This window comes from Marmota marmota, unplaced genomic scaffold (genome assembly GCF_001458135.2).
Source record: "Marmota marmota marmota unplaced genomic scaffold, marMar, whole genome shotgun sequence".
Classification (NCBI taxonomy): Eukaryota; Metazoa; Chordata; class Mammalia; order Rodentia; family Sciuridae; genus Marmota; species Marmota marmota.
The window spans coordinates 38,404,842-38,431,563 of record NW_026000026.1 but is presented as its reverse complement, the minus strand read 5'-3'; the positions used below and the strand labels follow the sequence as shown (position 1 = coordinate 38,431,563).

General features: G+C 34.9%; 1 protein-coding gene across 3 annotated transcripts in view; it reads left to right on the top strand.

Moving 5' to 3' along the window:
• Esf1 (ESF1 nucleolar pre-rRNA processing protein homolog) overlaps positions 1-26,722 on the top strand; it is a 75,266-nt gene that overhangs the window by 35,032 nt on the left and 13,512 nt on the right. For all 3 annotated transcript variants that reach the window (XM_048811325.1, XM_015482994.2, XM_048811326.1), the window contains exons 10-11: positions 19,840-19,961; positions 21,236-21,323. In XM_048811325.1, coding sequence (XP_048667282.1) covers positions 19,840-19,961; positions 21,236-21,323 — 210 coding nt within the window. The remainder of the gene's footprint in view (positions 1-19,839; positions 19,962-21,235; positions 21,324-26,722) is intronic.

The following is a 26,722-nucleotide window of genomic DNA, read 5'->3' as shown; positions in this document are numbered from 1 at the left end:
TTTGGTATTTGGAATGATATGCTTTACGAGTAAATTGAAGCATGTACTTTGAAGGCATATGTGTTCCCAAGAATTGACTTGCATTGATTAGGGAAGTCTGTTTAAGACTTAACCAAACTTTTTTTGTGCATTGTCAGCTTCCATTGTCATAAAACATTTTATTTTAGGTTCCCATTGCTCATTTTTTTTCTGGGAATACAAGGAGATTAAAATGCCTTTCAAGTTATTTGGATGCATTATTTTAATTTAGAAGAATTATATTTTAAAATATACTTGAGTGAAGATAGAAGAAATTTGCACTTATTGGATGCCTGTGATATATCAGGAACTATTAGGTGTTTTATTTATTTAATTTTTTTCTTGGTAATTTTTAAAATTATTTCTTATATACATGACAATAGTGGAGTGCATTACATTCATAATTTTTATCCATTCACAGCACAGTTTTTCGTAACTCTATATAAAGTATGTTCACGCCAAATTATGCCATTATATATGAGCTCTCTTTTTTTTATTACAATTTTTAATACACCTTTATACTGCAATTTATCATATCTGTTTGTATATAAGGTATGTCGACACCAAATTCACGTCTTCATACATGAATTTTGTATAATAATGACCATCTCCTTCCACTATCCTTGCTATTCCCCTTCTCCCTCCTTTTCCCTCCTACCCCTATTCCCTATCTAGAGGTAATTTTCCACCCATGCTCTCCCTCCCTATACCACTTTGAGTCACCCCCCTTATATTAGAGAAAACATTCGGCATTTGTTTTTTTGGGATTGGCTAATTCACTTAGCATAATCTTCACTTAGCATTGGAGAAGATTATGCTAAGTGAAGTTACTAAGTGTTTTAAAAACAATTTTATTTATTTATTTTTTTCTTGAAGGTCCTTGTTATAAAAATTTTTTTTTTTGTTTTAATTAGTTACACTTGACAGTACAAGGATCTGGACATATCATACATTTGAATCAAATGGGGCATAATTTCTCATTCTGAGTGTACAGGTTGCAGAATCACATAGGTCATACAGTCACGTATATACATACAGCAATACTAGTGTCTATTTTATCCTGCTGTCCTTCCTATCCTCCCTTCCCCTCCCCTCCCCTCCCCTCCCATCATTTCTCTCTACCCAATCTAATGTGACACACTTCTTTTTTTTTTCCCCCTCACATCATCATACATGTAATCTGTATAACGATGAGGGTCTCCTTCCTTCTTCCATGCAATTCCCCTTCTCCCTCCCTTTCCCTCACACCTTTCTTCCCTACTTAGTGGCAATCTTCTTTTCATGCTCTTCCTCCCTATCCCATTTTGAGTCACCCCCCTTATATCAGAAAAGATATTCGGCCTTTGTTTTTTAGGGATTGGCTAACTTCAGTTAGCATAATCTGCTCTAATGCCATTCATTTTCCTGCAAATGCCATGATCTTGTTATTTTTTTTAATGCTGAGTAATATTCCATTGTGTATAAATGCCACATTTCGATAAATAAAAGTTAAAAGAATTCGTAGCTAGAAAACCAGCACTTCAAAGCATTTTGGGCAAAATACTAAATGAAGAGGAAATGAAAAACAACAACGAATATCAACAGTGGGAGGTAGCACAGTAAAGGGAAAAACTAATCAAGGAGGGAAAACAAATCAAGTTAAATAACAAAAATAAACAAACATGGCTGGAAGTATAAACCATATCTCAATAGTAACCCTAAATGTGAATGGCTTAAACTCACCAATCAAGACATAGGATAGTAGACTGGATTTAAAAAACAGATCCAACAATATGTAGCCTACAGGAGACTCATCTGATAGGAAAAGACATACACAAGCTGAAGGTGAAAGGTTCGGAAAAATCATACCACTCACATGGACCTCGGAAGCAAGAACAATTTTACATTAAATGCGTAAAAGTGGTTAATACCTTACTTTGCAGAAGAAAAAAATGGAGATACCTACTTGCTTAAGGTAAAAAGCTGGGAGCAAGAACTAGTTCAAATCTTCATCTATCTGGAGAACTCATTAAAAATATTTAAGGGATACTTCTCTGGGATGCTAATTAAATTTGGGGCCTAATCTCTTAGTTTAATGTTGTTGCCAATCTGAATGTGGTTACCATTGTGTGCACAAAGATAAATAAGACCCTCAGAGAATCTTACTTGAGAATTTGGGGGATTTTTTTTAAAAAAACAGTAATAATTTACCTGACACAACCCACTTTGTGCTATTAAAACCTCTTAAGTGTGAGAACGTTTTAGTTCACAACTAGGATCACACCTGACAATATCTGAGAAAGGCTTCTGATTAATAAGCTGTTCTGAAGGTTTAAAAAAAAAGGCAAAGGGAAACTTTTAACAGATTTACTGTTGGAGACTCAGACTTCTAGGCATGTATATTACTAGTTGGTATTTCAAGATTCTGATGTCTTTTTGGATCCATAGAATGTTTAATCTGTCATAGATTTCCTTAGTGGGTAATGTCACCAGATAATTCATCAAAATAGAAACAGTGCTTGCTTATAAAACAAGCCATGGAAATATTGAAGCCCTAAATTTTAATATTATTTTGATTCTGCATTAGTCTAACTTTTTTTATGTTGTATGTAGGAGATTGCCAACACAATATACTCAGTTAATTAAATATACAAAGTTGAAAGAGTAATCACCTTAAGTGATTACTTTGTTTCAAAGAGTTCCAACTATCTTACCATTAGTGGATGCCAAATTTGCCAAAATATTGATCCTTTAACCCTTAGTCCAGCCAGAGCCCCCAGACTATTTCCTTATCTGATTGCTTCTTAGTGTGCTATACAAACATTGTCATTTTATACATCTACCGTAATAGGAAAAAGGATGGGAAGACACTCCTTTTTAAGTAGTTATTTGGAAAGTCTTTTTTTCTTTTTCCAGAAAGAAGTGCAGAAGTTCTTATCTGTAATTTTGCTTTCTGCAGTTTGACTTACTCATAGAGACCAAAAATATTAAATGGAAAATTCCAGAAATAAACAATTCCTAAGTTTTAAATTGCACATCATATTCTGAGTATTGCGATGAATTTTGTGCGATCTGGCACATGGCATATGTCATCCCTTTGTGTAGCATATCCACACTACATACACCACCAGTCCTTTAGTCATTTAGTAGCCAGATCAGTTACCAGATTTATTGTTTCAGTAACATACTGGTTGTAATATAAAGTTCAGTGCTATACAAGCTTCAGGCATGCACCAGGGTCTTGGAGTATTGTCCATGGATAAGGGGGAACCACTGTGGTCATAAAGTATGGGTAACATATATAAACTCATCTGCAGAAATGTGGAAGAACGTACTTAGACTGTAGCAAGAAAAACACTCTTGAATTTAGATGTAACTAGCTGTTATGAAGATTTTAAAATATTAGAATGCTAGAGAGAATTAAGTAATTTTTTCTTTTATAATAAAAAAAGTTTTGAAATTGTTTTAGAAATGTCATTTTAACTGTACCCCAGCCTCAATATATCATATATTCATAGCTTCTGTGGTCAGAAACTTTCCCAGATAGAATTACGTACCTGTGAATTTCAGGTCAATAACTTACAGATGAGTTTTTCAAATACAGTGTATAAAGTGAGACCTACTTATAATGAAATTTGAGATAGGATTGACAGTTTGATGTGATGATGGAAAAGGCCTAGAGGACTTGAAGTCAGAAAATCTGGGTTTAAATACTTATCATTTTGGTGAAGATTAAATCACAATAGGAAGGTGAAATCTAGTTTAGCACACAGTTTTCAAAATGTGTGCCAAAAAAGCATACATTCATTCATTACCTTTTTAAATTTTCAGTTTTTATTTAGAAACAATCATATACTTAAATGATAATATATGCATGTGTACATATATCTGTATGTGTGTGTGTGTGTGTAATTTGAAGAAAAATAATTCTGAAATTTCTGATATTCGCGTAGACATGACCAATTCTATAGTCCTATAGGTGATGCCCCAATTCCATCCCCCTACATTTTGTGTTAATCATTCCCTTCCTTTTCTACATATTTTACGACAGATGCATGTTTTCCCAACAATCTGTTGTTTTTTGTTAATTCTGAACTTTATAAAAGCATCTTCTGTACTCTCATGTCATTTGTGCTTTGCCATTTAAACATTCTGGTTTGTTGTCTATGTATATTCTTGTATATGTGGTTTATTCATTTTCACCAATACATGGAATTCCATTTGTTGACTATCACAATGTTTCTAGTCTACTGCCAGTTATTATAGTTTATTGCTATTACTAACAATGCCTTTTAGAATATTATATTTGTTAATATTTTTCAGCTTGTCATATAGGTATATATTAGAATTTCTTGGATATATGTAGAATTTCTTGATTGTGGAGCATCCTCATAATTGTATTTACTAAGTCATGCCTAATTGTTTTCCCAAATGCTTGTACCATCTTTACTCTTATCAGTAATGTGAGTTCCCATAGCTCTTCATCCTTATCATTAATTGATATTGCCCAACTTTCTCAATTTTGCTAGTTAGACATATAATTAATGGTGTTTTATTATGGTTTAATTTGTATATTCTCAAATATTTATTGAGTTCCTATTATGTACCAGACTCCAGTCTCATTATTGGAGATATATTGCCAATTAAAATAAAGGTCCAGACCTTCATTGGGTACTACACTCTAGTGTGAATGGGTTGTGGGAGGAAACAAAAGGATTTACTAAACAAATTGAATAAGTAAAATATGTATTATCTCAAGTGGTGATCAAGGACTATGAAAACAAAAACATGAAGCCCAAAAGGGCAATAGAGAAGAGAGTTCAGGGTTAGGAATGGCTAACAGTTTAAACAGGATAGTCGGGGAACTCTTCACTGAGAAAGTAACATTTGAACACAGACCTAATTGAAGTAAATAAATAAATGTGACCACCAGGAGTTATCCTGGGAAAGAATATTTCAGGCCAAAGAAGCAACAAATGTAAAGCATCCCCAGGATGAAACATTTTTGATATGTCCTGGAATAATGGGGAGACAAATATGGCTAAAGCAAAATGAGCCCTGGTATGGAGAATGGAAGATGAGGTCAGAGAGGTATTCAAATCGTGAAGGGTTTTATAGACCCCTAAATGATTTAGGCTTTTGACTCTTACATGAGATGGGAAATGGAAGTGACATGAAATCATGTCACTTTAGTATTTAAAAGAATTATTCAGGCATTTTATTAAACTACTAAATGAAGATGGTCATCACTTTGTGGTTTCTGTAAAATGACTTTATGTATTTTGGCTACTTTTATCGTTGTCTTATGTTTGTCTTCATGATACACAGGAGTTCTTTATATATTCTGAGCTGACATTTTATCAGTCATATATTTTGCAGATAATCTTTTGCTAGTTGGCAATTTTTCTTTTTTACTGTGTATAATGTCTTTTGAAGAATAGAAATGAATGATATGGGAAATTTGTTAAACTTATCCTTTTATTCTTAGGTTCACAATCCTTGGATTAAGACTCTTGCCATTGGCTCATTGTGGCCCTCTTTTATTTATTTATTCTAATAATAAATGAGCCCATCGAAAAAGGTAGAACTTTGCAATGATTTATAGAATTACCTCTGTTTGGTCCTCCCCCTTTTCTCCATTCCGAAGGTACCTGTTATCCACATTCACCATTCATTCCTTTGCTTTCCATTGTGTATAGTTTTTTAAATATTTAATTGAAATTTAAGGATTGAATATGTTCAAGATATATAGCATATGGATCTGATATATGTATTATTGTGTAATGATTCCCACAAGCTAATTAACACATCCATCACCATTCATGCTGTACATAAAATCCTCAGAACTTGTTCAACATAACTGAAAGTTTGTACTATTGGATCAACATGTCCTCATACCTACCACTCTCCTCTCTTAGCCCCTAGTTCTAGGTTTTAATTAGAGCAAGATGATGACATTGTTTGGAAACGTAATGCACTCCTGCTGCTGATGTACTGTGAATTCCATAGAATTTAGTGGTAGAGAGCTGGAGGGGCAAACAGGGACAATAGTGTAGATGTATAGTTAACCTTAAAGGAATTCAAACATGGATTGTTTTGGGAAAACTGATGATTAGAGGCTTTTTATGGTAGGAAAAATGAATAGGAATAAAAGATAAGAGATTATTTCTTGTGGAATTATTTCTGGAGTTAGATGGTGGTGAGGCTGAAAATGTTGAAGATTAGAGAGGACAACTTCTTGTCCTCATTTTAGCTGTTTGTGTTGTTTCCAAATAGTAGATATAAAGTATTCTTATGACAGTAAGTACAACCAAAGAGCATTTGTTGGCTGTAGCTGAGTGGTGATTTTTGTTGTTTATTATTATTGCTCCTAAGGTTAGTTTTTATTTTACTTTAAAATTTTACCTCTCAGCCTATATGTGCTATATGACACAGCCTTCCTCTAGACATTAGGGTTGCCTTCTTTTTATGTCTTCTAATATTTTTATTATATTCTTTTCTATAAATATGGATATGTTGTGTTTATTTTTTATTTATATATGACAGCAGAATGCATTACAACTCTTATTACACATATAGAGCACAATTTTTCATATTTCTAGTTGATACAAAGTATATTCATACCAATTTGTGTCTTCATACATGTACTTTGGATAATAATGATCATCACATTCCACCATCATTTCTAACCCCATGCTCCTTCCTTTCTCCACCAACCCCTCTGCCCTATCTAGAATTCGTCTATTCCTCCCATGCTCCTGCTCCCTATCGGTACCACTATGAATCAGCCTCCTTATAGCAAAGAAAACATTCAGCATTTCGTTATTTGGGATTGGCTAACTCCACTTAGCATTATCTTCTCTAACGCTATGCATTTACCTGCAAATGCCATGATTTTATTCTCTTTTATTGCTGAGTAGTATTCCATTGTGTATATATGCCGCTTTTTTTTATCCATTCATTTATTGAAGGCATCAAGGTTGGTTCCACAGTTTAGCTATTGTGAATTGTGCTGCTATAGACATTGAAGTGGCTGTGTCCCTGTAGTATGTTGATTTTAAGTCCTTTGGGACTTAAATCCCAAGGAGTGGGATAGCTGGGTCAAATGGTTCCATTTCCAGTTTTCCAAGGAATCTCCATACTGCTTTCCGTATTGGCTGCACCAGTTTGCAGTCCCACCAGCAATGTATGAGTATGCCTTTTCCCCTACATCCTCGCCAACACTTACTGTTTTTTGTATTCTTAATAGCTGCCATTCTGACTGGAGTGAGATTCTGAAATCTTAGAGCAGTTTTGATTTGCATTTCTCTGATTGCTAGCGATGATGAACATTTTTTCATATATTTGTTGATTGATTGTATATCATCTTCTGAGAACTGTCTGTTCAGTTCCTTGGCCCATTTATTGATTGGGCTGTTTGTTTCTTTTGGTGCTTAGTTTTTTGAGTTATTTATATACCCTAGAGATTAGTGCTCTGTCTGTTGTGCGAATGGTAAAAATTTGCTCCCAAGATGTAGGCTGTCTATTCACCTCACAGATTGTTTCTTTTGCTGAGAAGCTTTTTAGTTTGAATAGTTTTAATCCATCCCATTTATTGATTCTTGATATTAATTCTTGTGCTGTAGGAGTCTTATTAAGGAAGTAGGGGCCTAATCTGACAGATGGAGATTTGGGCCTATTTTTTCTTCTAATGGACGCAAAGACTTTGGTTTTATTCCTAGTCTCTTGAATTTGGTTTTCCAATTTGTTCTTCTTGTTCAGAAAATTTTCTGATATTATTTCATTGATAGATTGTTCTTTTTTTTTTTTCTTTTGGAACTCTATGCCTTCCTTTGTCCCAATAACTCTTAAAATTGATCTTTTTATGTTATCCCATATTTCTTGAATATTCTGCTCATGGTTTCTTACCATTTTCTCTCTGTGGTCTACATTCTTTTCAAGATTATATATTTTGTCTCCTTTGAGGTCCTGTCTTCGAAGTGGTCTAATCTGTTGGTGATGCTTTCAATGGTACTTTTAATTTGGCTTATTGTTTCTTTCATTTCAAGGATTTCTGTTTGGTTTTTCTTTATAACCTCTATGTCCCCATTGAAGTAATCTTTTGCCTCCTGTATTTGTTTATGTAACTCTTTTTTTGAAATATTTTGCTGCCTATATTTGCTTTCTTACATCATGGTTTAATTCACAGAACATTTTAATTATGTACATCCTGAACTCCTCCTCTGTAATTTCATCTGCTGTGCTGGCTATGGATTCTAATAATGTGGTATCTTGATTTGTTTGGGGTACTTTCTTCCCTTGTCTTTTCATGTTAATTGTGTGTCTTCCCTTCTAGTTCTGTGGATCCAAGATATTACCGTGTTTACCCTGTTGTAGGCTTATAGTGCCCCTGTAGGATTCCAATACCTTCCTTTAAAGGTTATTGACAATGTTTACAGATCCCAGTATAAACAGTATACCACCTAAAAACAAATAGTTGCTAATAGACATTTACATTTGGTCACAATGTTCAGAAATGATGAATTCTATTATTATCTACAATATACAGTAGGTTTGTAAATGGGTTTACAGTTTCTGATGGTGGATAAAGAACTGGAGGTGAGGTGTAGAAAGATATGCTGAGGAGGTTGGAGGTGAGGATAAAAGTTATTATATCTTAGTAAGTGTGAAATAGAAATCTAAAGAAGTAGGTTAGTAGCAGGAGAATAGAGAGTAAGTAATTTTGGGTAGACAAGTAAGAGGGAAGACAGTAGAGTACATAAAACAAATACATATTAAGAAAAATTAAAAATGTCAAAATAGTAAAAATTGGAGAATGAAGAAAAAAAACAAAAATATATATATAGCACAACTGGAATATACTATTCAGTTGTCTCAAACTTCAATATCCTAATTCGTGCCAAGTACTTGGTTTCATGTATGTTGGGGATGTGAGGGCAGGAGTATAGAGAGGGAGAAGAAAGAAAAAAAGAAAGAAAATATCTCAAAGGAAGAAACAAGGATTGTTTAGTTGGAGATCAGTATCTTTCTTGTTTTCCTTCTCATCCAATAGGTGGAGATATGTGTTGTTAGCTGGCATCTCCCCCTCAAGATGGTGAAGGTAACTAGGAAGGTTTGGTTGTTCCTGGGTAGAGGGCAACTGGAAGTGGTGTGTGGCACCCACCAGTCCCTGAAAAGAGATAGCACCTCAGGGGTCTCTTTTTGGGCCTGTTCCTGTGCTATGAGCACCTGGTCTTAATCTCCTTATCTCACCTGAAGACCTCCTACTTCCTGGTCTCTGTTAGTCTCTAAACTGTATCACTCTCACTCTCTCCCTTACTGCTTCCTAATAAGGACATTTCTCTCTGGGTCTCTTGTGTGTGGTGCTTTGGGCACACTGTGCACCTGCCCTGAGAGCTGTTTTTGTTGGACAGTCACTGTGCCAGTTAGCGGCTGATGGGGAGAAGCAGGTGCTAGAAACTGGGTACCTTCCAGCCATAGTTCCAAATTGGGAGTTGCCCCCACTAAAGATGGTGATGAAGGTGACCCAAAATGGAGGCATTTGCTTTCAACGATGGGGTGTTGGGTCAGGTGAGGGGAGTTGGACAATGGCGTTGGATGATGAGTTCAGAGACTGGATCTGTGGCATGCAGTGTTTGGCTGTGGCTGTCTTCAGAGCCTGTGTGTAGTTCCCCAGTACAGGTGGGCTACGGTCATAGGGGATTATCTTCGTTGCTGCAGAGTCCCAAAATGGAGACAACCAGGGTAGTCCCGCATAGGTTGATGGGTGTCCATACAGGAGTGGAGATCCTGTGCTTGGGTAGCTACCAGGTGTCCTATGTGGGAGCTGCATCTGGGATTTCTGCTGGGGTGGGTGGTTGAAAGTTTTGTGTGGGTGCTGATTCCAGTAGTCTCACTTGGGTACCCGCTAGTCCTGCATGGGCAAGTAACTGGGAGACCTACTTTGACGCTGAGATCTGGAGCCCTGCGTGGGCACAGTGGCTGTGATTCCTATGTGTAAGCAGGAATATCACTTGCAGAAAAGCAGTATTCTCACTTGAGTCTCAGGTCACGGAGCCACACAGAATGCTGCCTTGAGAGGGATGACCGGCCATCTTGGATCTCATCCTATGTGGTGAATTATTTTTATTGATTTCTGTATGTTGAACTCACCTTTCATTCCTGGGATGAAATACACTTGATCATAGTGCAGTATCTTTTTAATGTGCTTATATGCAGTTTACCGATGTAAGAATTTTTTCTAAAAAGAACAACAACAAAAGTTTCTAGGAAAAAAAAAAGAATTTTTATATATAAATTCATCAAGGATACTGGTCTGAAGTTTTCTTTCCTTGATGTGTCTTTGTCTGGTTTTGGTATCAGGATTATACTAGGTTCGTAGAATAAGTTTGGCAGTGTTTCCTCCTCTTCTATTTCATGGAATCATTTGAGGAGAATTGGTTTTAGTTCTTTAAAGGTCTGGTAGAACTCAGATGAGAATCCCATCTAATCCTGGGCTTTTCTTTGTTGAAAGGCTTTTGATGGCTGCGTCAATTTCATTACTTGAAATTGATTGAAGTTTTCTATATCCTTCTGGTTCAATTTGGGTAGGTCCTATGTCTCTAGGAATTTGTCCATATCTTCTAGATGTTCTAGCTTATTGGAGTATAAATTTTCAAAATAGTTACTAATGATTCTTGGGATTTCAGTAGTGTCTGTGGTAATATGTCCTTTTTCATCTTGGATTTTGAAAATTTGAGTTTTTTCCCTTTTTCTTAGTCTTGCTAAGGGTTTATCAATTTTGTTTATCCATTCAAAAAACCAACTCTGTTTCATAGATCATTTTTTTAAATCTCAATTTCAGCTCTGATTTTAATTACTTCCTATTTTCTACTTATTTTGATATTGGTTATTTTTTTTTCTTTTTCTAGGAACTTGAGATGTAATGTTAGATTATTTATTTGGTATCTTTCTATTCTTTTACTATATGAGTTTTCCTTAGACCTGCCTTCATACTATCCCAGATATTTTGATATATTGTATCACTATTCTCATTTACTTCTAAGATTTTTTTTTTTATTTCTCCCCCGATGTTTTCTGCTATTCAGGAGTGTACTATTTAATCTCCAGGTGTTAATGTGCTTTGTGTTTTTATCTTATCATTGATTTCTAATTTCATTCCATTATGATCTGACAGAATGCAAGTTATATTATCTCTATTTTTTTTGCATTTGCTAAGGTTTGCTTTGTGACCTAAAATATGGTCTGTTTTAGAAAATGTTCCATGTACTTCTGAGAAGAAAGTGAATTTAGTCTTTGACAGATGAAATATCCTGTAGATGTCTGTTAGGTTCATATTAATTGTATTTTTAGTTCTGTAGAATCTTTGCTTAGTTTTTATCATCTAGTGGTGAGAGAGGCTTGTTAAAGTCACCAGTATTATTGTATGGTGGTCTCTTTGATTTTTTTTTTGTGGGGAGAATACTGGGGTTTAAACTCAGGGGCACTCAACTGCTGAGCCACATCCTCTAGCCCTATTTTGTATTTTAGTTAGAGACAAGGTCTCACTGAGTTGCTTAGCGTCTCACCAGTACTGAGGTTGGCTTTGAACTCAAGATCCTCTTGCATCAGCCTCCTGAGCTGCTGGTATTACAGGTGTGAGCCACCGTCCCTGGCTAGTCTCTGATTCTTAATATTGAGAATAATTTTATGTACGTAGATACTCCATCGTTGGGGCATAATTATTTACAATTGTTATAGGTTGTTGATGTATAATTTCCTTAAACATTATGAAGTGACCTTCTGTCTCTTCTAATTAATCTTGGCTTGAAGTCACTTACCTGATATGAGAATAGCTATCCCTGCTTGTTCCTGTGACCCATGTGAATGGTATGTTTTTTCCCATCCTTTCTTCTTCAGTCTGTGGATGTCTTTGCCTACGAAGTGAGTCTCTTGCAGACAGCATATTGTTGCGTCTTGTGTTTTAATCCAATCTGCCAGACTATGTTTTGTGATTGAGAAATTTAGACTGTTATATTCAGTGTTGTTATTGAGATTATTTTAATTTCTACCACTCTAATTTACTTCTTAATTTTAAATTGAACTTGATTCTCCTTTAATTGACTATTCTTCTAGTGTAATTCCTCCTTATGCTAGTTTTCATTTTTATTTTTCATTTCTTCATGAAATATTTCATGAGTTTGTTTTGTAGTACAGTCATTCTAGTTATTAATTCTTTTAGCTTTTGTTTATCATGGAAGTTTTATTTCATTATCAATTTGAAGCTTAATTTTGTTGGGTATAGTGTTCTTGGGTGGCATCCATTTTCTTTCAGAGTTTGGTATATATTATTCTAAGACCTCCTAGCTTTTAGGGTCTGTGTTAAGAAAGCAGTTGAAATCTGGATTGGCTTACAAGTTGTTTTTCTCTTGCAGCTTCAGAAGTTGTGTCTTTATTCTATAGGTTAGGCATTTTCATTATAATGTGTCTTAGAGTGGTTCTATTATAATTTTGTGTGTTTGAAGTCGTATTTGCCTCTTGTATTTGAATTTCCATCTCATTCTTAAGATTTGGAAATTTTTCTGATATTATTTTATTGAAAAGATTGTGCATTCCTTTAGGTTATATTTCAGAGCCTTCCTCTATCCCAATGAATCTTAAATTTGGCCCTTTAATATTATCCCAGATTTCTTGAATATTGTGTTCATGGTCTCTTAGAAATAAAGTCTTTGTGGTTGACTTTATTTTCAAGATTATATGCTTTGTTTTCAAGGCCTGAAAATCTGTCTTCAAAGTCATCTAATCTATTGGTGGTGCTTTCCATTGAATTTCTAATTTGGTTTCTTGAGTCTTTCATTTCCAGGATTTCTGTTTCATTCTTTTTCAGAAATGCTATCTCCTTATTAAAGTGATTTTTCACTTCCTGCATTTTCTAATTTCACTCCTTTCTTTATCTTTTAGCTCATACAACAGTTAAACTATGGAACTTTCTAAATTCCTTGACATTTCCTCCACTATGGTGTCAATAAAGTCAGTTGTTGAAGCATTATGGGCTGTTTTGGATGGTTTGTTTCCTTGCTTTTTCATATCGTTTGTGTGTCCACCCATCTGTTGGTATAGTTCTCACTTCTTTTAAGTGAAAAATACTTTGTGAACTTACCTTTCTTAAGAGTTGGGTAAGTATCCAAATAATGATATTTTAATTCAATGTGTGGCCTCTGCTGATCCCAGAACTACTTTAAGAGATGCCATTGGTCCTTATTTATTTTAATGACTTCTGAGCCAATCCTTTTTCTATTCAGCCTTAAAAGAAACAAAAACTTATAGCATTTGTTCTCTATGACTCCTCAAATTCAGGTATAAAGCTATAATAAGGTTCTAAAACAGGTCAAAAAGATCAGTTGTGAATTTTAATACTTATAGTGAGGGCAAAAGAAGGGAAAAATAATTGTGAGTGAGAGAGAGAGAAAAGGTATACAAGAATAATTTACACTAAGCTAGAAAAGAGAAATAGATGAATGGTGAGTGTTTGAGGTAGTAGTAGATAATGCAAGAGGATTGAGTATGGCATAAGAGGAACAAGCATAAACTTGAGCTAGAAAAACAAGGTATGAAAATTTATTCCAGTTAATAATACTTTACATCATTAGATACACTCAAATGGGTTGAAGGGTCAATGCTGTTAATTGGGTTAATAATTATCTTTCAAGTTAAAGAGTTATTTATGTGATCAAAGTTGGCATTAGAGTTGTTTATAGTAAACCATGTCTTGGTCATGGTTTAGTATAAAAGAAGAAAAGTCTTGTTGAATCTTGGTTTGCATTTCATTGGAGTTGGACATGTGGCTTAGCTGTTTTTATCGTACATAGTAATTCAGTAATTTCTATCGTATACAGTAATGCATGCTCTGAGGTGCCCATGTGATGACTGTGGGTTTCTGTATACCTTCTCCCCTCTAGTGGATCTTTTTCATGGTAGTGAAGATCCTGGTGCCTATCTGAGTACAGGAACTCTGTCTGGTTGTAGGTTTTCCACTTCTGTGGTGCAGAAGTAGTCCCCTGACTGACACTGCTCTCTGAGGTACTGTAGTGAAGGATCTCCTGGACTCTAGTTTCCACTGCCTCAGATTGTGAATGGCAGGCATTGATTCCCTCTGTTTACTAAGTCTGATACAAGTTCCTGCAAGCATCTAAACAATGCACTGTTACTTGGCCAGTTGTGATCCTGGGTCAGGCTGTAAGACAGTTAAGGTTAGGATCAGCTTGTTCCTACTTCATAGATTCTGGGAATTCTTCTGCCAGGTCTCTGTGTCCCTGCACATTTGGGCAGCTTTCCTCTGGTATGGCACATGATTCTGGGAACCAGACTCTAGACTTTCCTTTGTGGCTCCCCTCCCGCTTTCAGTATCGGTGATCAGAGCATGGTGAATCCACTTTGTTCCTAGTTCTAGGACAAAGCTGCTTTGTTGCTGTCTCTGTCTGAGTCCGGCGATCAGATGCTGTGCAGACCTTTCTTCCCTCACTTATGTAAGGTTGAGCAGGGTTAGGCACACCTGTGCCAGGTCACCACCAGTCTATTCCCCCTGTTCTCAATGAGGGATTGGGAGAAGGGGTTTCAGCAATTTTGGGGTACTAGTAGTCCTTTTAGAAGTTCTTTCTGGCCAGATTCTTAAGAGGTCCCACTGCAGGGGACTGCCCTCTGGTTTAATTTATACCTGTCTGGACGGGGGAAGACACCTTGCTGGTTTAAGGGAATGACTGGTCAGCTCAGGGTTCCACATGATGGCTATAGACCCTGGCTCAGCTTTCTTTTCATGATTTGGTTTTAAGCTGTTTGCGCTATTTTAAGAACCCTTCTGTTACTGTTGTACTTTAAATTTTGTCAGTCTTCTCAACTGTTTTTTAAGTAGGTGAGCTTAAGAAAATGCCCACTACCTTCTCTCTATTTCCCATCCCGGCTTCTCATCTACAGGTCTGGGTTTAGGGGTAGGCCAATTTTTTTTTTTTTTTTTTTTTTTTTTTTGGTACCAGGGATTGAACTCAGAGGTACTTGGCCACTGAGCCACATCCCAGCCCTATTTTATATTTTATTTAGAGACAGGGTCTCACTGAGTTGCTTAGCACCTCTCTTGCTGATGCTGGTTTTGAACTCGAGATCTTCCTGCTTCAGCCTCTGGAGCTGCTGGATTACAGGCATGCGCCACTGCGCCCAACTAGGGCACTCTTGAGTTTGTTTTCTTCTCTGGTAACTTGTCTTCCAGTCACTCCAGTTCTCAGACTATGTAATATCAAGTCTTAGAGCATTTGTTTTGTCACCTGCCTCTAAATTCTGCTTTTCTTCACTGCTTTCTTTACGTTTTATGAGAAGATGTAGACATGCCGTCTACCTTACTTTCACTATTTTTTCTTTCCTCAACTTTGTGTTTATAAAAAAAGCCAATTGCAGTACCTATATTTTAAGTTATTCATGCCCTGTCCTTTGAAGGCTTTTGAAACATTTATATAAGTAAGGTCAGTAAAAGGGTATATTCTTGTTTTAGTGGAATTTGTAAGAATACTTACAAGTATTTTTTGTGTGTATGCAAAATGCCAAACAAATTCAAAATGGATTATGCTGAAATTATTATTGTCATAATTGAGTCATCTACTTTCATGGTTGGCTTTGAAAGGGGGTTTTACAGTTTATTTGTAAGATTATTGCTGTTATTTTTAACTAATCTGGCAGTCCTTGGATATACACTTTAAATTTTTTAGAACAAATGTGTGCAAAGATAAAAACAATTATAAAAAAATGAAGTTGTTTTTCCGTCACAAAATGGCTTCTCTCAAATGCAACTAAAACTCTGAAGAATGTTCTTATGCATTTGCCAGCAGGCTTCTGGGGTAGGCATATTTTTAAGACTTTGAACATAAACAACTGTGATCTGTGGCAAAAGATTTAAATGACCTCATGATGACAATGAGAACAAAGCATTTTTAAGTTATCATGGTGTGTTAATTCATTGCAATGTGTTTGTTGTTCTCCTATATTTTGGTATGTTAAGTGAGAGCCAGGCAAAAAAATTAAGATTGTATTAACTTAAGATACTATTTATTTATTGTTATTAAAAGAAAACTTAAGTACCAGAAAATATTATTTCTTAAGAATAAATATTTCATGAATTCTAGACCTAGCAGTTAAAAAGAGAAAAAGAATGACATAAACCGCTTAAAGATAAAGACCATTTATTTTGACCCTCTAGTTTTGAGATTCATCTTTTTGTTGGAATAAATATTTTCCAAACAAACCACTTCAGGATAAAGACGATTTGTTTTGACCCCAAAGTTTTTTGAGATTCATTTTTAACCAGGGTGAATATTTTTTGAACATGAAAGATCAAACACTTGGCTTGAAACAAGAATTCTTCCTTCCTGACAGATCTTAATTGATCTGTTTGTTAGTTAAGTATTTATTATGTGTCTGGCACTGTGCTTAAATATTGTGTAGAATTGTCTCTAATCATTGTCTAGAATAGTGGTTCTCAACCATGGGTGATTTTTGTCCCTCTGTGTGACTGGAGACATTTTTAATTGTCATAGAAAGGGCTACTCGCACGCATCACCAGATATACTGCTTAATATCTTAGAGTGGACAGGATAGCCCTTCACATCAAAGTTATCTGGTCCAAAATGTCAATAGGGCTAAAATTGACAAACTCTGATGCAGAACCTACAAATATCATTGCTAATTAGTATAGAAACTGAAGGACTTTTTCATTTTTCTCTAGACCCTTTTTTAGCCCCTGTAAATACTTTTTGCAGAGGCCCTTGGATCCTTAAACCAAGATGAAAACTGAATAACCACAAACAAGTTGAACTTAGTATGGAAGTTTTTTCAGCATAGTCTTCTAGGGACATGATCAGTTGCTTTCATCAAATTCTCAAGGTATCCATAGCTCCAATGATGTAATTACCTAAAATAGATAATATGGAACTACCATTGTGCTGAACTAGTTTAAGTTTTGTTTATCAGAATTAATTAAGAAATGCTTCCTCTTTTTAAAAAAAAAAAATTTTAGTTGTAAATGGACACAATGTCTTTTATGTATTTATTTTTATGTGGTGCTGAGGATTGAACTCAGTGCTTCACACCTGTGAGACAAGCACGTTACCACTGAGTTATAGTCCCAGTCCAAGAAATGTTTTCTTGTTGAAAAAAATCTCTGGTCAAAATATGGTCTACTGTCATGTATATCTAAAAAGAACAATTTTTTTTAAAGAGAAAAATCTCTTTCTTAATATTTTGAAGTAATAAAATCCAAATGTATGAGGAAATAATAAAATATAATAGATTATTATTTAAATATCATATATTAACACAGTACTATGCATTTAAATTTGAGATCAGGTTGATTATATGCTGGTTCACATGTGATTTATGTAAATTATTTTATTTTGTTATTTGAAATCATCTTATTTTATCAAAAATCATCTTGTTTTATAAAAAAAATCTGCTGCTTTCTCCAAAATGAGGCTCTCAATTTACATTTCCTATGTGCTGTTTATTGCATCATCCATAGATGTGAACATTGGTTTTGTATCTTTCACATTTCTCCTGAAAACTATTTAGTAACATGAGCTTTTTTTCTCATAAGAGATATTTTTGAATGAAAGTTATGTTTCTGATTTGGCATCCAATAAATCAGAGATTCTACCAACAGTGTGTCATACGAACAAATCTTCATAACCTTGAGTATGCATATAACTTAATACTTTTCTAAGTCATAGAAATTTAGAGATTAAGTCTTGGCTTAAAAGCCAAGGAAGGGACCTTAGAGAGCATCCATTCCAGCTGTTTCAGACTTCTTTTTATTTTATTTGTTTTTAGGTTTATGTGGTGCCAGGAATCGAGCCCAGTGCCTCATGCATGCTAGGCAAGCGCTCTACCACTGAGCCACAACCCCAACCCCCTTACGAGATATTTTGAGGGAAAAAAAAGTGCATTGGGAGGGAGGGATTGCATACTTCTGATATATACTATTCTCATTTTACATACAGGGAACTTGAGGCCCAAACTAGAGTGGGGTGAGAAGGGTTGGGGCAGCCTCAGGACTGACCAATCCTGGAAGACCTCAATATCGCCAGAGTAAAATAAATGTAACTCGTCTGCTGTCCCCTTTGATAATAGATTTTTTTGGGGGGGAGGGGTAGAATTTTTGGAGGACTTGGTTGGCGTAGAGTGGGACTTCAAATATTTAAATGACTGGATCCATTTTTTAAAATAAATAAAATAATTTGAAATGTTCCTTTCAAGAGAGATATGGTCAGTCCACATCATCTTCTAGATACGTCCTAAATCCTGTGAAATCCAAAGGATATTATATAATTCTCTTTTTTTGCTGATATGTATGAAGAGCCTAAAAACATTTAATAACTTACCTACCAACGCACAGCTAGGAAACTGCATAGCTGGAAATTCATCTCCTGATTATCCTCCATATGATTGGTCTACAAAATAAAGAAATGTATAAAACATCTAGAAACATGAACCAAAAACAGCAGAATATAGGAACGAGATTGTTATAAAATACAAGAACAAATTATAGCATTGAAAGAACTAAATCATACAAAATAGAATATGGAGTTGATGGTCCTTTTTATCTTAACCATGTGGCTTTCCAGAGTACATGAAGGGAAATTGTCATAATTCTTTGCTTCTGGGGTATAGTGGGGATTGGTTTTCTAATCAATTTTAGTTAGTCACATTTAGTTTCCAGGAATACAGGCTCACATTTGAGTAACAGAAGCAAGAAAAGATAATTTTGTTCAATTAATTAGTAGTCATTTCCTGAGATTTTGCTTCAAATTTTTTATTTATTGCCAAACTATTATAACAGATTCAGTATATATGTATATATATATTTCTTCACTTATAGATCTAAACTGTAGCTAGATCAAAATACTAAATACCATGGCACATAGCCATGTATTGGTTTCTTCAGAAATAATTTTTCAATATCAAAACTGAAGTCACTGATGGAAAAATATTTTTAACTTTAAGAAATTTGATAGACTCTTCTATATACAGAGAACTTGCAGAGTTGAAAAGGATCTGTTGCAGTCATCAAGTTCAGTACAGAGCACCAAGTATAGAACACACTGGATTTCACAGGATTTAGGACGTATCTAGAAGATGATGTGGACTGACCATATCTCTCTTGAAAGGAACATTTCAAATTATTTTATTTATTTTAAAAAATGGATCCAGTCATTTAAATATTTGAAGTCCCACTCTACGCCAACCAACTGGATATTTTGAATTTGTGGATGAAATGAGTCCAGACTTTGTCCAATAAAGGGAAAAAGGAAAAGTACAAGATAACCTGAAGGTTTGCACTACATGGAATCAAACAGAATGACTGCTTAAAGTCTTGAGTGACTACTTCATTGACCACTTAAAGATCTACTTGAAAAAATCTTCCCATACACTGAGAGCTTAATCACTTGGAGAGTTATTCCATTTAGAAGAAATTTTAATGCCTAACTAATTTTAAAGGAAGTTTTAGAAAAGAGAGGTACCATATTAATGGGGGTAGAGCTGCTCAAAACAACTTAGAGAAATAAAGGTTGAACCTAAAAAAGGGGGGTTTCCTTGGTGGTTTGACTTTTTGTTGAGTTTGTTGATTTCTTTTGATTCCATCATTAGATTTATTAAGGTTATTAGGAAAGTTTGTTGGCTCCCTGTCATTTTGTGATCTTCAGGTTCTATACATGTTCATTGTTGCATATTATCTTGTTACTCTGTTAAATATGCATAACTTACATTTGCTTTGTTTTTATATTCTTTTAAATAATTTTAAACTAACTTATTTGGAATTTTCCTTAGGCCTTAAAGAAAGTGCAGAAGAAATGGTCAAAAACAAATTGGAAGGAAAGGATAAACTGACCCCTTGGGAACAATTTTTAGAGAAGAAGAAAGAGAAGAAAAGACTGAAAAAGAAACAGAAGGTATCAGTGATAATCATGATCAAATATTTATTGAATACCAACTCTGTACCAGAAGGCACCAGTTCTTGGTATCCATTATCTCAAACTAGCTACCCACTGGAGTAGACCATGTTGTCACTCCAGTTTTAAGAAAGAAGAGGCACAATTGCACCAGGTTAAGATTGCATCAGGCCTCATAATGTTGTACAGTACAGAGCCACTGCAAATACTGCACTCTAACTAAACAATGTATTTGATTTAGGTAGCATATAAATGTGAACATCAAATACATTGTTTAGTTAATATCTAGATATAAAACAGAAAGATTCCATTCTGTGGGGCTGTTTTGTTTGTTTGTTTGGTTTGGTCTGAATCAGACCAACTGGCAATTGAACCCAGGGTGCTTTACCATTAAGCTGTATCTCCAGCACATTTTTTAAAATTGAGTTTGTATTGTTTGAAAAATTCTTTTTTTCTCTTCCACCTTTTGTATTGGTGCATTGTAGTTACACATCACGATTGTATTTGTTGTTACATATTTATTGTTACATATTCACACAAGTTCACAACATAACAATATATCTCTCCTTTCCCTTTTCTCACCCCATTCCCTTCTCTCCTCTTACCGCCTGGTCAGTGTTTGTAGAAATGGATAGTAAAATGAAGCTATGGGGTAAAAGCCCTGCCCCCATTGATAATGGTACCTCTCCTCTTTTCTAAAACTTCCTTTAAAAGTAGTTAGGCTTTAAAATTTCTTTTAAATGGATTAACTCTCCAAGTGATTAAGCTCTTAGTTTATGGGAAGATTTTCAAGTAGATCTTTAAGTGGTCAATGAAGTAATCACTCAAGACTTTAAGCAGTCATTCTTTTTGATTCCATGTAGTGCAGACTTTCAGGTTATCTTGTACTTTTCCTTTTTCCCTTTATGGACTAAGTCTGGAATCATTTCAAAGTTAAAAATATTTTTCCATCAGTGACTTCAGTTTTGATACCAAAAAATTATTTCTGAAGAAACCTATACATGGCTATGTGCCATGGTATTCAGCATTTTGATGTAGCTATAGTTTAGATCTATAAGTAAAGAAATATATGAGTATATATATTGCTAGATATGTGTTACAATCCTCCTACTTAAGCTTCTGGAGTAGCTGAAATTCAAGCATGTGCCACCACACCCAGCTAAAAGCTTAATTTTAGATTAAACTACTTGATACAAAAGAAATATGTATAATTTTTCTCCGTATACATAGTTCTTATAAAAAGGTGATTGTGTGTTTTTACATTCAACTTTAAGACTCTTGCTGAAGAGACCAGTGATGATGAACTTCCCCCTGATGTTGATTTGAATGACCCATACTTTGCTGAAGAAGTTAAAAGATTAGGTAAGCCCAGTCTAAATTTGTAGTATTCATTTGGAATCTAAAGAAAAGGATGACATGGGTGGAAACAATGTAAACTGATGATTCTTTTTAAATTGCTAGAATTTGGATGGTTCTCTCTGGCTTATAAGCAATACCATCCTGTGAGGTCCAACCATTGATCATATTGGGAAGGGTCAACGTAAAGAATAATTACATCATAGGAGATTTTTGATACTGTGGTTAACTTAAATATTTTAGTGGGGATTTCTTTCTAGAAATTATCCTGATAGCCAGTCAAATGCACTCTATAAAAGAATGAAAGGGAAATAGAGGAATAGTCATCTTCTTGTGCTTTGGCTACATTTTTATAATACATCCATTCTAGGCCTCTCACTGCAAAGACTATGAAGAATTAAAAGTATGAAATGAATTTGTGTTGATCTATATATACTTTTTAAAATTTATATATGCAATTATGGTGTAACAACTTTTTCTGTTCAGTAAACATCTGTGTTTCATTTTATATCTTTTAGATTTATCACGCTTGATTATAGGTAAAAGCCAGCTTTTTTCTTACTTCCCTTTTTGTTTCAACCCCTAAACTACCTGGTATCTCATTTCCAATATCCAAAGAGCCTTGTTTCCATTGCAAATGCACCACTCATTCTTTTCATTCTTACCTGTTAGTATATGTCAATGTGTTTGGTAAAGTTTAGGCCATACTTGAACAAGTCAGTACAGAGGCACTGAAAATAAATATTTTCCATTTACTGTCATGCATTTTGCCTTCCCCTAATTTTTATACCACACACATGAACCCCAAAAGGCTCACTTATGCAACAACTCCAAGCTGGCATTGTAAAGAGAAGGATTTTATGAAGTTTCCCCTGTTTCTTGTCCTCTTGACCAGTGGGCCAGAATAGTTCTCAACAAGAAAGTCAAAATTGCCTAAAATTATTTCCTGGTTGTTATAGCCTTTTAGCACTGACATTTTATTGAAGAAAAAGAGATTGAGATGAATAAAGTCTGTTATAGGATGTGAGATGCTTGGGAATTGGAAAGGGAAGTGGAAACTTAGCATATTATGCTTTTTAACATACCTTTGCCATCATTTCTAGATGATGAGGGATTTTAGCCTTATCCTGTGGCTAAAACAAAGTTTATAATGGAGAAATGTGAAGCATTTAGTTTCCTTGTTCTCTGTCCAAAGTGCTTCATTTGGCATGTGAAATCTGGTCAAATTGCAGAAGTCCTGATAGGATTCAAAGAGTAAGTTAAATAGTTTGATTTCTTGGGGTAGCCAGTTTTCTGGAATCAACACACACACACACACACACACACACACACATACATATATATATAAAGTGTTTTTCTGTGTTTATTCATTGTATCAGGAAATATTTTGGTTGCCTACCAGATGCTGGGCATTCTGCTAGGTTAGAGAAAAATACCAATAAAAATAATTGCAAGATTGTAATCTCTCAAGGAGTCTATTTTTAGAAAAGTTCTCATACTATGAAAATTCAGTAAATGTTTTAAAAGAAATAGAGTAATATAGAGAATATACATAGGAGGAAACGGGGAAAGAGGAGTTTACAGAGGATAGGCAAAATGGCCTCTCTCAGGTGATGATATTTGAGCTGAGTATTGTAGAATGAGGAGTAAGGCATAACTGGGGAAAGAGCATTGCAAAGGAGGGGAAAGTGGAAGTGAGAAAGAAAACAGGTTAAAAAAAGGCATTGGTAAAAACTTGGAGGCCTCTTTTGCAGAGAGATCTAAACAAAAGATGATGATGGTTTAGACTGGATGCCACTAATAGAACTGGAAGGAAAAAAGAGATCGGGCTTTAGATTTATTTTGAATATAGACTTGCTAATGTATTTGAATAAGGAAGAATCTTAGCCTAACTCTGGGGTTTTAGATTTGAGTTTCTGGGAGAAGACCAGAGACTTACTGAGTTAGGAATGTAGGAAAAGTAGGTTTGGGTGGGAAGTAAAGTAAATAGATATATTTTGGGCAAAATCACTTTGAGATGTCAAGTAGATATCCAAAGGTGTAAGGTTAACATTTAACCATGAGTATGAGAAATCAGAGCTATCAGAGTACAAATATATACTTGTGAATCAGTAGCATGCAAATGGTACTTGAAACATTGGTACTGGAAATAGAAAGCGTTGATAAGAGGATTCACCTACGGTCAGGTGAAACCTTCAAAAACTACTATTACTCAGTCATTCTGGAGGAAGTATTACCTGGAAAGTAGGGAAAAGCTTAAGAACTTGAGAAGGAACATCTGTGAATTAGGAAAAAATTATCACAGGCCTCTTGTAAACCAAGAGTGGAGAAAAAGTGCATAAAAGGAGAGATATGATAATGTCATGTGCCAGTATTCATACAGAGAAGTGTCCTATAGAAACCAGTGAGGTATAGAGAACATTGGGTCATCTTAAAGGTAGTTTCAGTAGGTTAATAGTAAAGTACAAGTGAGTGTTGAGGAAGTAGAGATTGAGAGTGAAGAACGTTTTCCAGGAGTTATAAAGTAGTAGCTGAATATGGGTAAATAAAAATTGAGTTTTGGTTTGGTTGGGTTTGGTGTTTATTGTTTGTTTTTTAGATACAAACTTTGAAGATTTGCTTTAATCCTTTTCGGGTTGCTCTAGTAGAGAATATACAGAAACTAGGGGAGATAAATGCACAGGTGAAGTCTTTGAGAAGGCAAGATAGAATTGGGAGCATATTTGGAGGGATTTGACTTTGAAAGAGTCAGGATGCCTTCTTTCTGTCAGGAGAGAAGACAAGTAAATACTAATGCAGATACATATATATGGGGTCAGGAAGATGAGGGATTTTCATGGTTGGTTAGGATTTATCCTATTTGTTCATTCATTTACAAAGGTACAGATAATCTGAGTGGGCGTGTAAGGTAGGGGCCCAAGAAACAGATCATTCTGGGAAGAGTTACTGCCTAAGACTGTTGATTAAATGAACTATCATTAAATGAATAACACTTAAAGGAAATGTTTTGGTCAGGGGCTAAAAATGAAGAAAGATGGGTCATATAAATCTGAAGGTCAGTCCAAATGCAAAACCATAGAATGTGCAACAAGGGCAGCAATAGGGAAAGTCGGCCGAAGAAGAGAACCAGCTAAGCCACACAGGTTGGTTTACCAAAGGAATGTGTCCCTTTTGTTTTATTGATTCTGGGAATTGAACTCAGGGTGTCACTCATACTAGGTGCATACTTTACCACTGAGCTACATCCTAGCCCTTTCTTCTTTCTTTCTTCTTTTTTTTCTTTTTAATTAACTCTTTGATTTTTTGACAGCTAAGTTATTCAGGCTGGCCTCAAACTTGATATCCTTCTTCCTCAGTCTCCTGAGTAGCCAGGATTACCAGTGTGTGCCACAGCATCCAGCAGAAGATGTCCCTTTTGAATAATGCCAAATTATAAAAAAGCTATATACATTCATTCATTTGTGTATCCATCCAGTAAACCAATAATTATTGAGTATTGAAATCATCCAGTCTTTTCCCATTACTTTCAGCATTTGTTAGAAGTTATTTACAGAAAGTCATGCATCACATAATGATGTTTTAGTCAACAACAGACCACATATAGGGTGGTGGTCTCATAAGATTATATAACCTAATTACATAGTAATCATCTTGGTTTGGATAAGTACATTCTGTGATACTCACATAACAATGTCAGTAACAATGTAACCATGAGCCTTGTCATTAAGCAATTTATGTCTGTATAGGAAAATAATGTCATCTTTTCTCATACTATATATTTTAATCTGACTACCGAAGGTAAAAGTGGACTTTAACAAAATTGTATTAGATATATATCATGTATTTGCACAAAGAGATGGATTTAATGAGAAATTTTTACTCAGTTCTAATCTTTTTCTGCCCAGGATAAACTAAATTTGTACTTCACAGTATCTGGAAGATATAAGAAGAATAAATGTTGTTAACATTTTGTACTCATGATCCAAGAAAGTAATAGAGGATAGATGGAAACTTCCCTTTAGCTTTAGGGAAGTGGATTCCTATAAGGAAGTAAAAAAGAACTTGTATTTTTCATTTGGTGTCCTCTAATGTCCTTCTTAAGAGGACCTTTATAGTAGGTTATACAAGAGTTGGATTTTGGTTCAAAATTTACCGGATTGTGATTTTTAAAAAATATATAGATACAAAATAACTCAGGTGACTTAAATAAGTATATTAATTTATCACAGTAGTGCCTTCATTATTAATTGTCAAGACATGAGATTTTGGAGGATATAGATCTACTTTCCAATAATATTTGAGATGCAATGAATTTGGCTCACTTGTGTTTGGGAGGGTATATAGTTCAAGTTCACGGTTGAACAGCACAAACACATTATAACAAATTTGCTCTAGGCAATCCCATAGAGCAAAACTTAATACACCTTTCAGATATGAAAATATTGAGTTCATTGACTGATGCCAGATCTCATGTTTGGATTGGGTTAGGAGCCAGCATACTATAGATCTTCTATAATTGTTTCTTTATTTTTTTCCCCTAAACTTCAAACTTGATATCAAGTCAGAGTTTTGAAAATATAATGTACTTCTATGATAATTAAGTTTTTTTTTCTTTTTGAAATGAAACACGGAGGGAAGTTACTTCTTGTTTTGCTAATTACTTAAATTATTTCTCCCCCCTTTTTTTCTGGTGCCAGGAATTAAACTCACACATACAAGGCAAGTGCTCTATCACTAAGCTATACCTGACCCTTAGTTTCATAAACTATTTAATAACATTTGGTTTTTGAAAAAGTAGAACTGAAATAAAACACATCAGTATTAAAATATGTCCTTTGTCTTGACATTTTTAGATATTTGATGTCATCATAAGAATATAATGTTGTACATGCATTTAATTCATTTCATCAGTATGCTGAGTGCTTACAATGTATTGCTTGTATGTTGTTCTGCAGTTTACAAATAGTTTTATTTTATATTCTGTCATCTGATTCATATTTCAGTCCTGCTTTATAGATGAATAAACAGAAGCTCAAAAAAACAGTTGAATTGTCCAAGGGCCAGGTGGTAGCTGGTAGTATCTGAATCTGAGCATGCTTCTGCAAGTACATTGTAAAGACCAGAGCCAGGGCTAGTGCCAGGACCAAATGAAGAAGAGAAATTGCTTGATTTTTCAAGCAAAGCCAGAATGTATCACCCTAGAAGATAAACAGACTGCTAAGGGGAAGTATTCTTTTTTTTTTTTTTTTTTTTTTTGACACAGTACCTTTATTTATTTTATGTGGTGCTGAGGATTGAACCCAGGGCCTCGAATGTGCTAGGCAAGTGCTTTACTGCTGAGCCCCAACCCCAGCCCCAAGGGGAAGTATTCTTGAATGTAGGAATCTGATACAAAAAGTGAATCA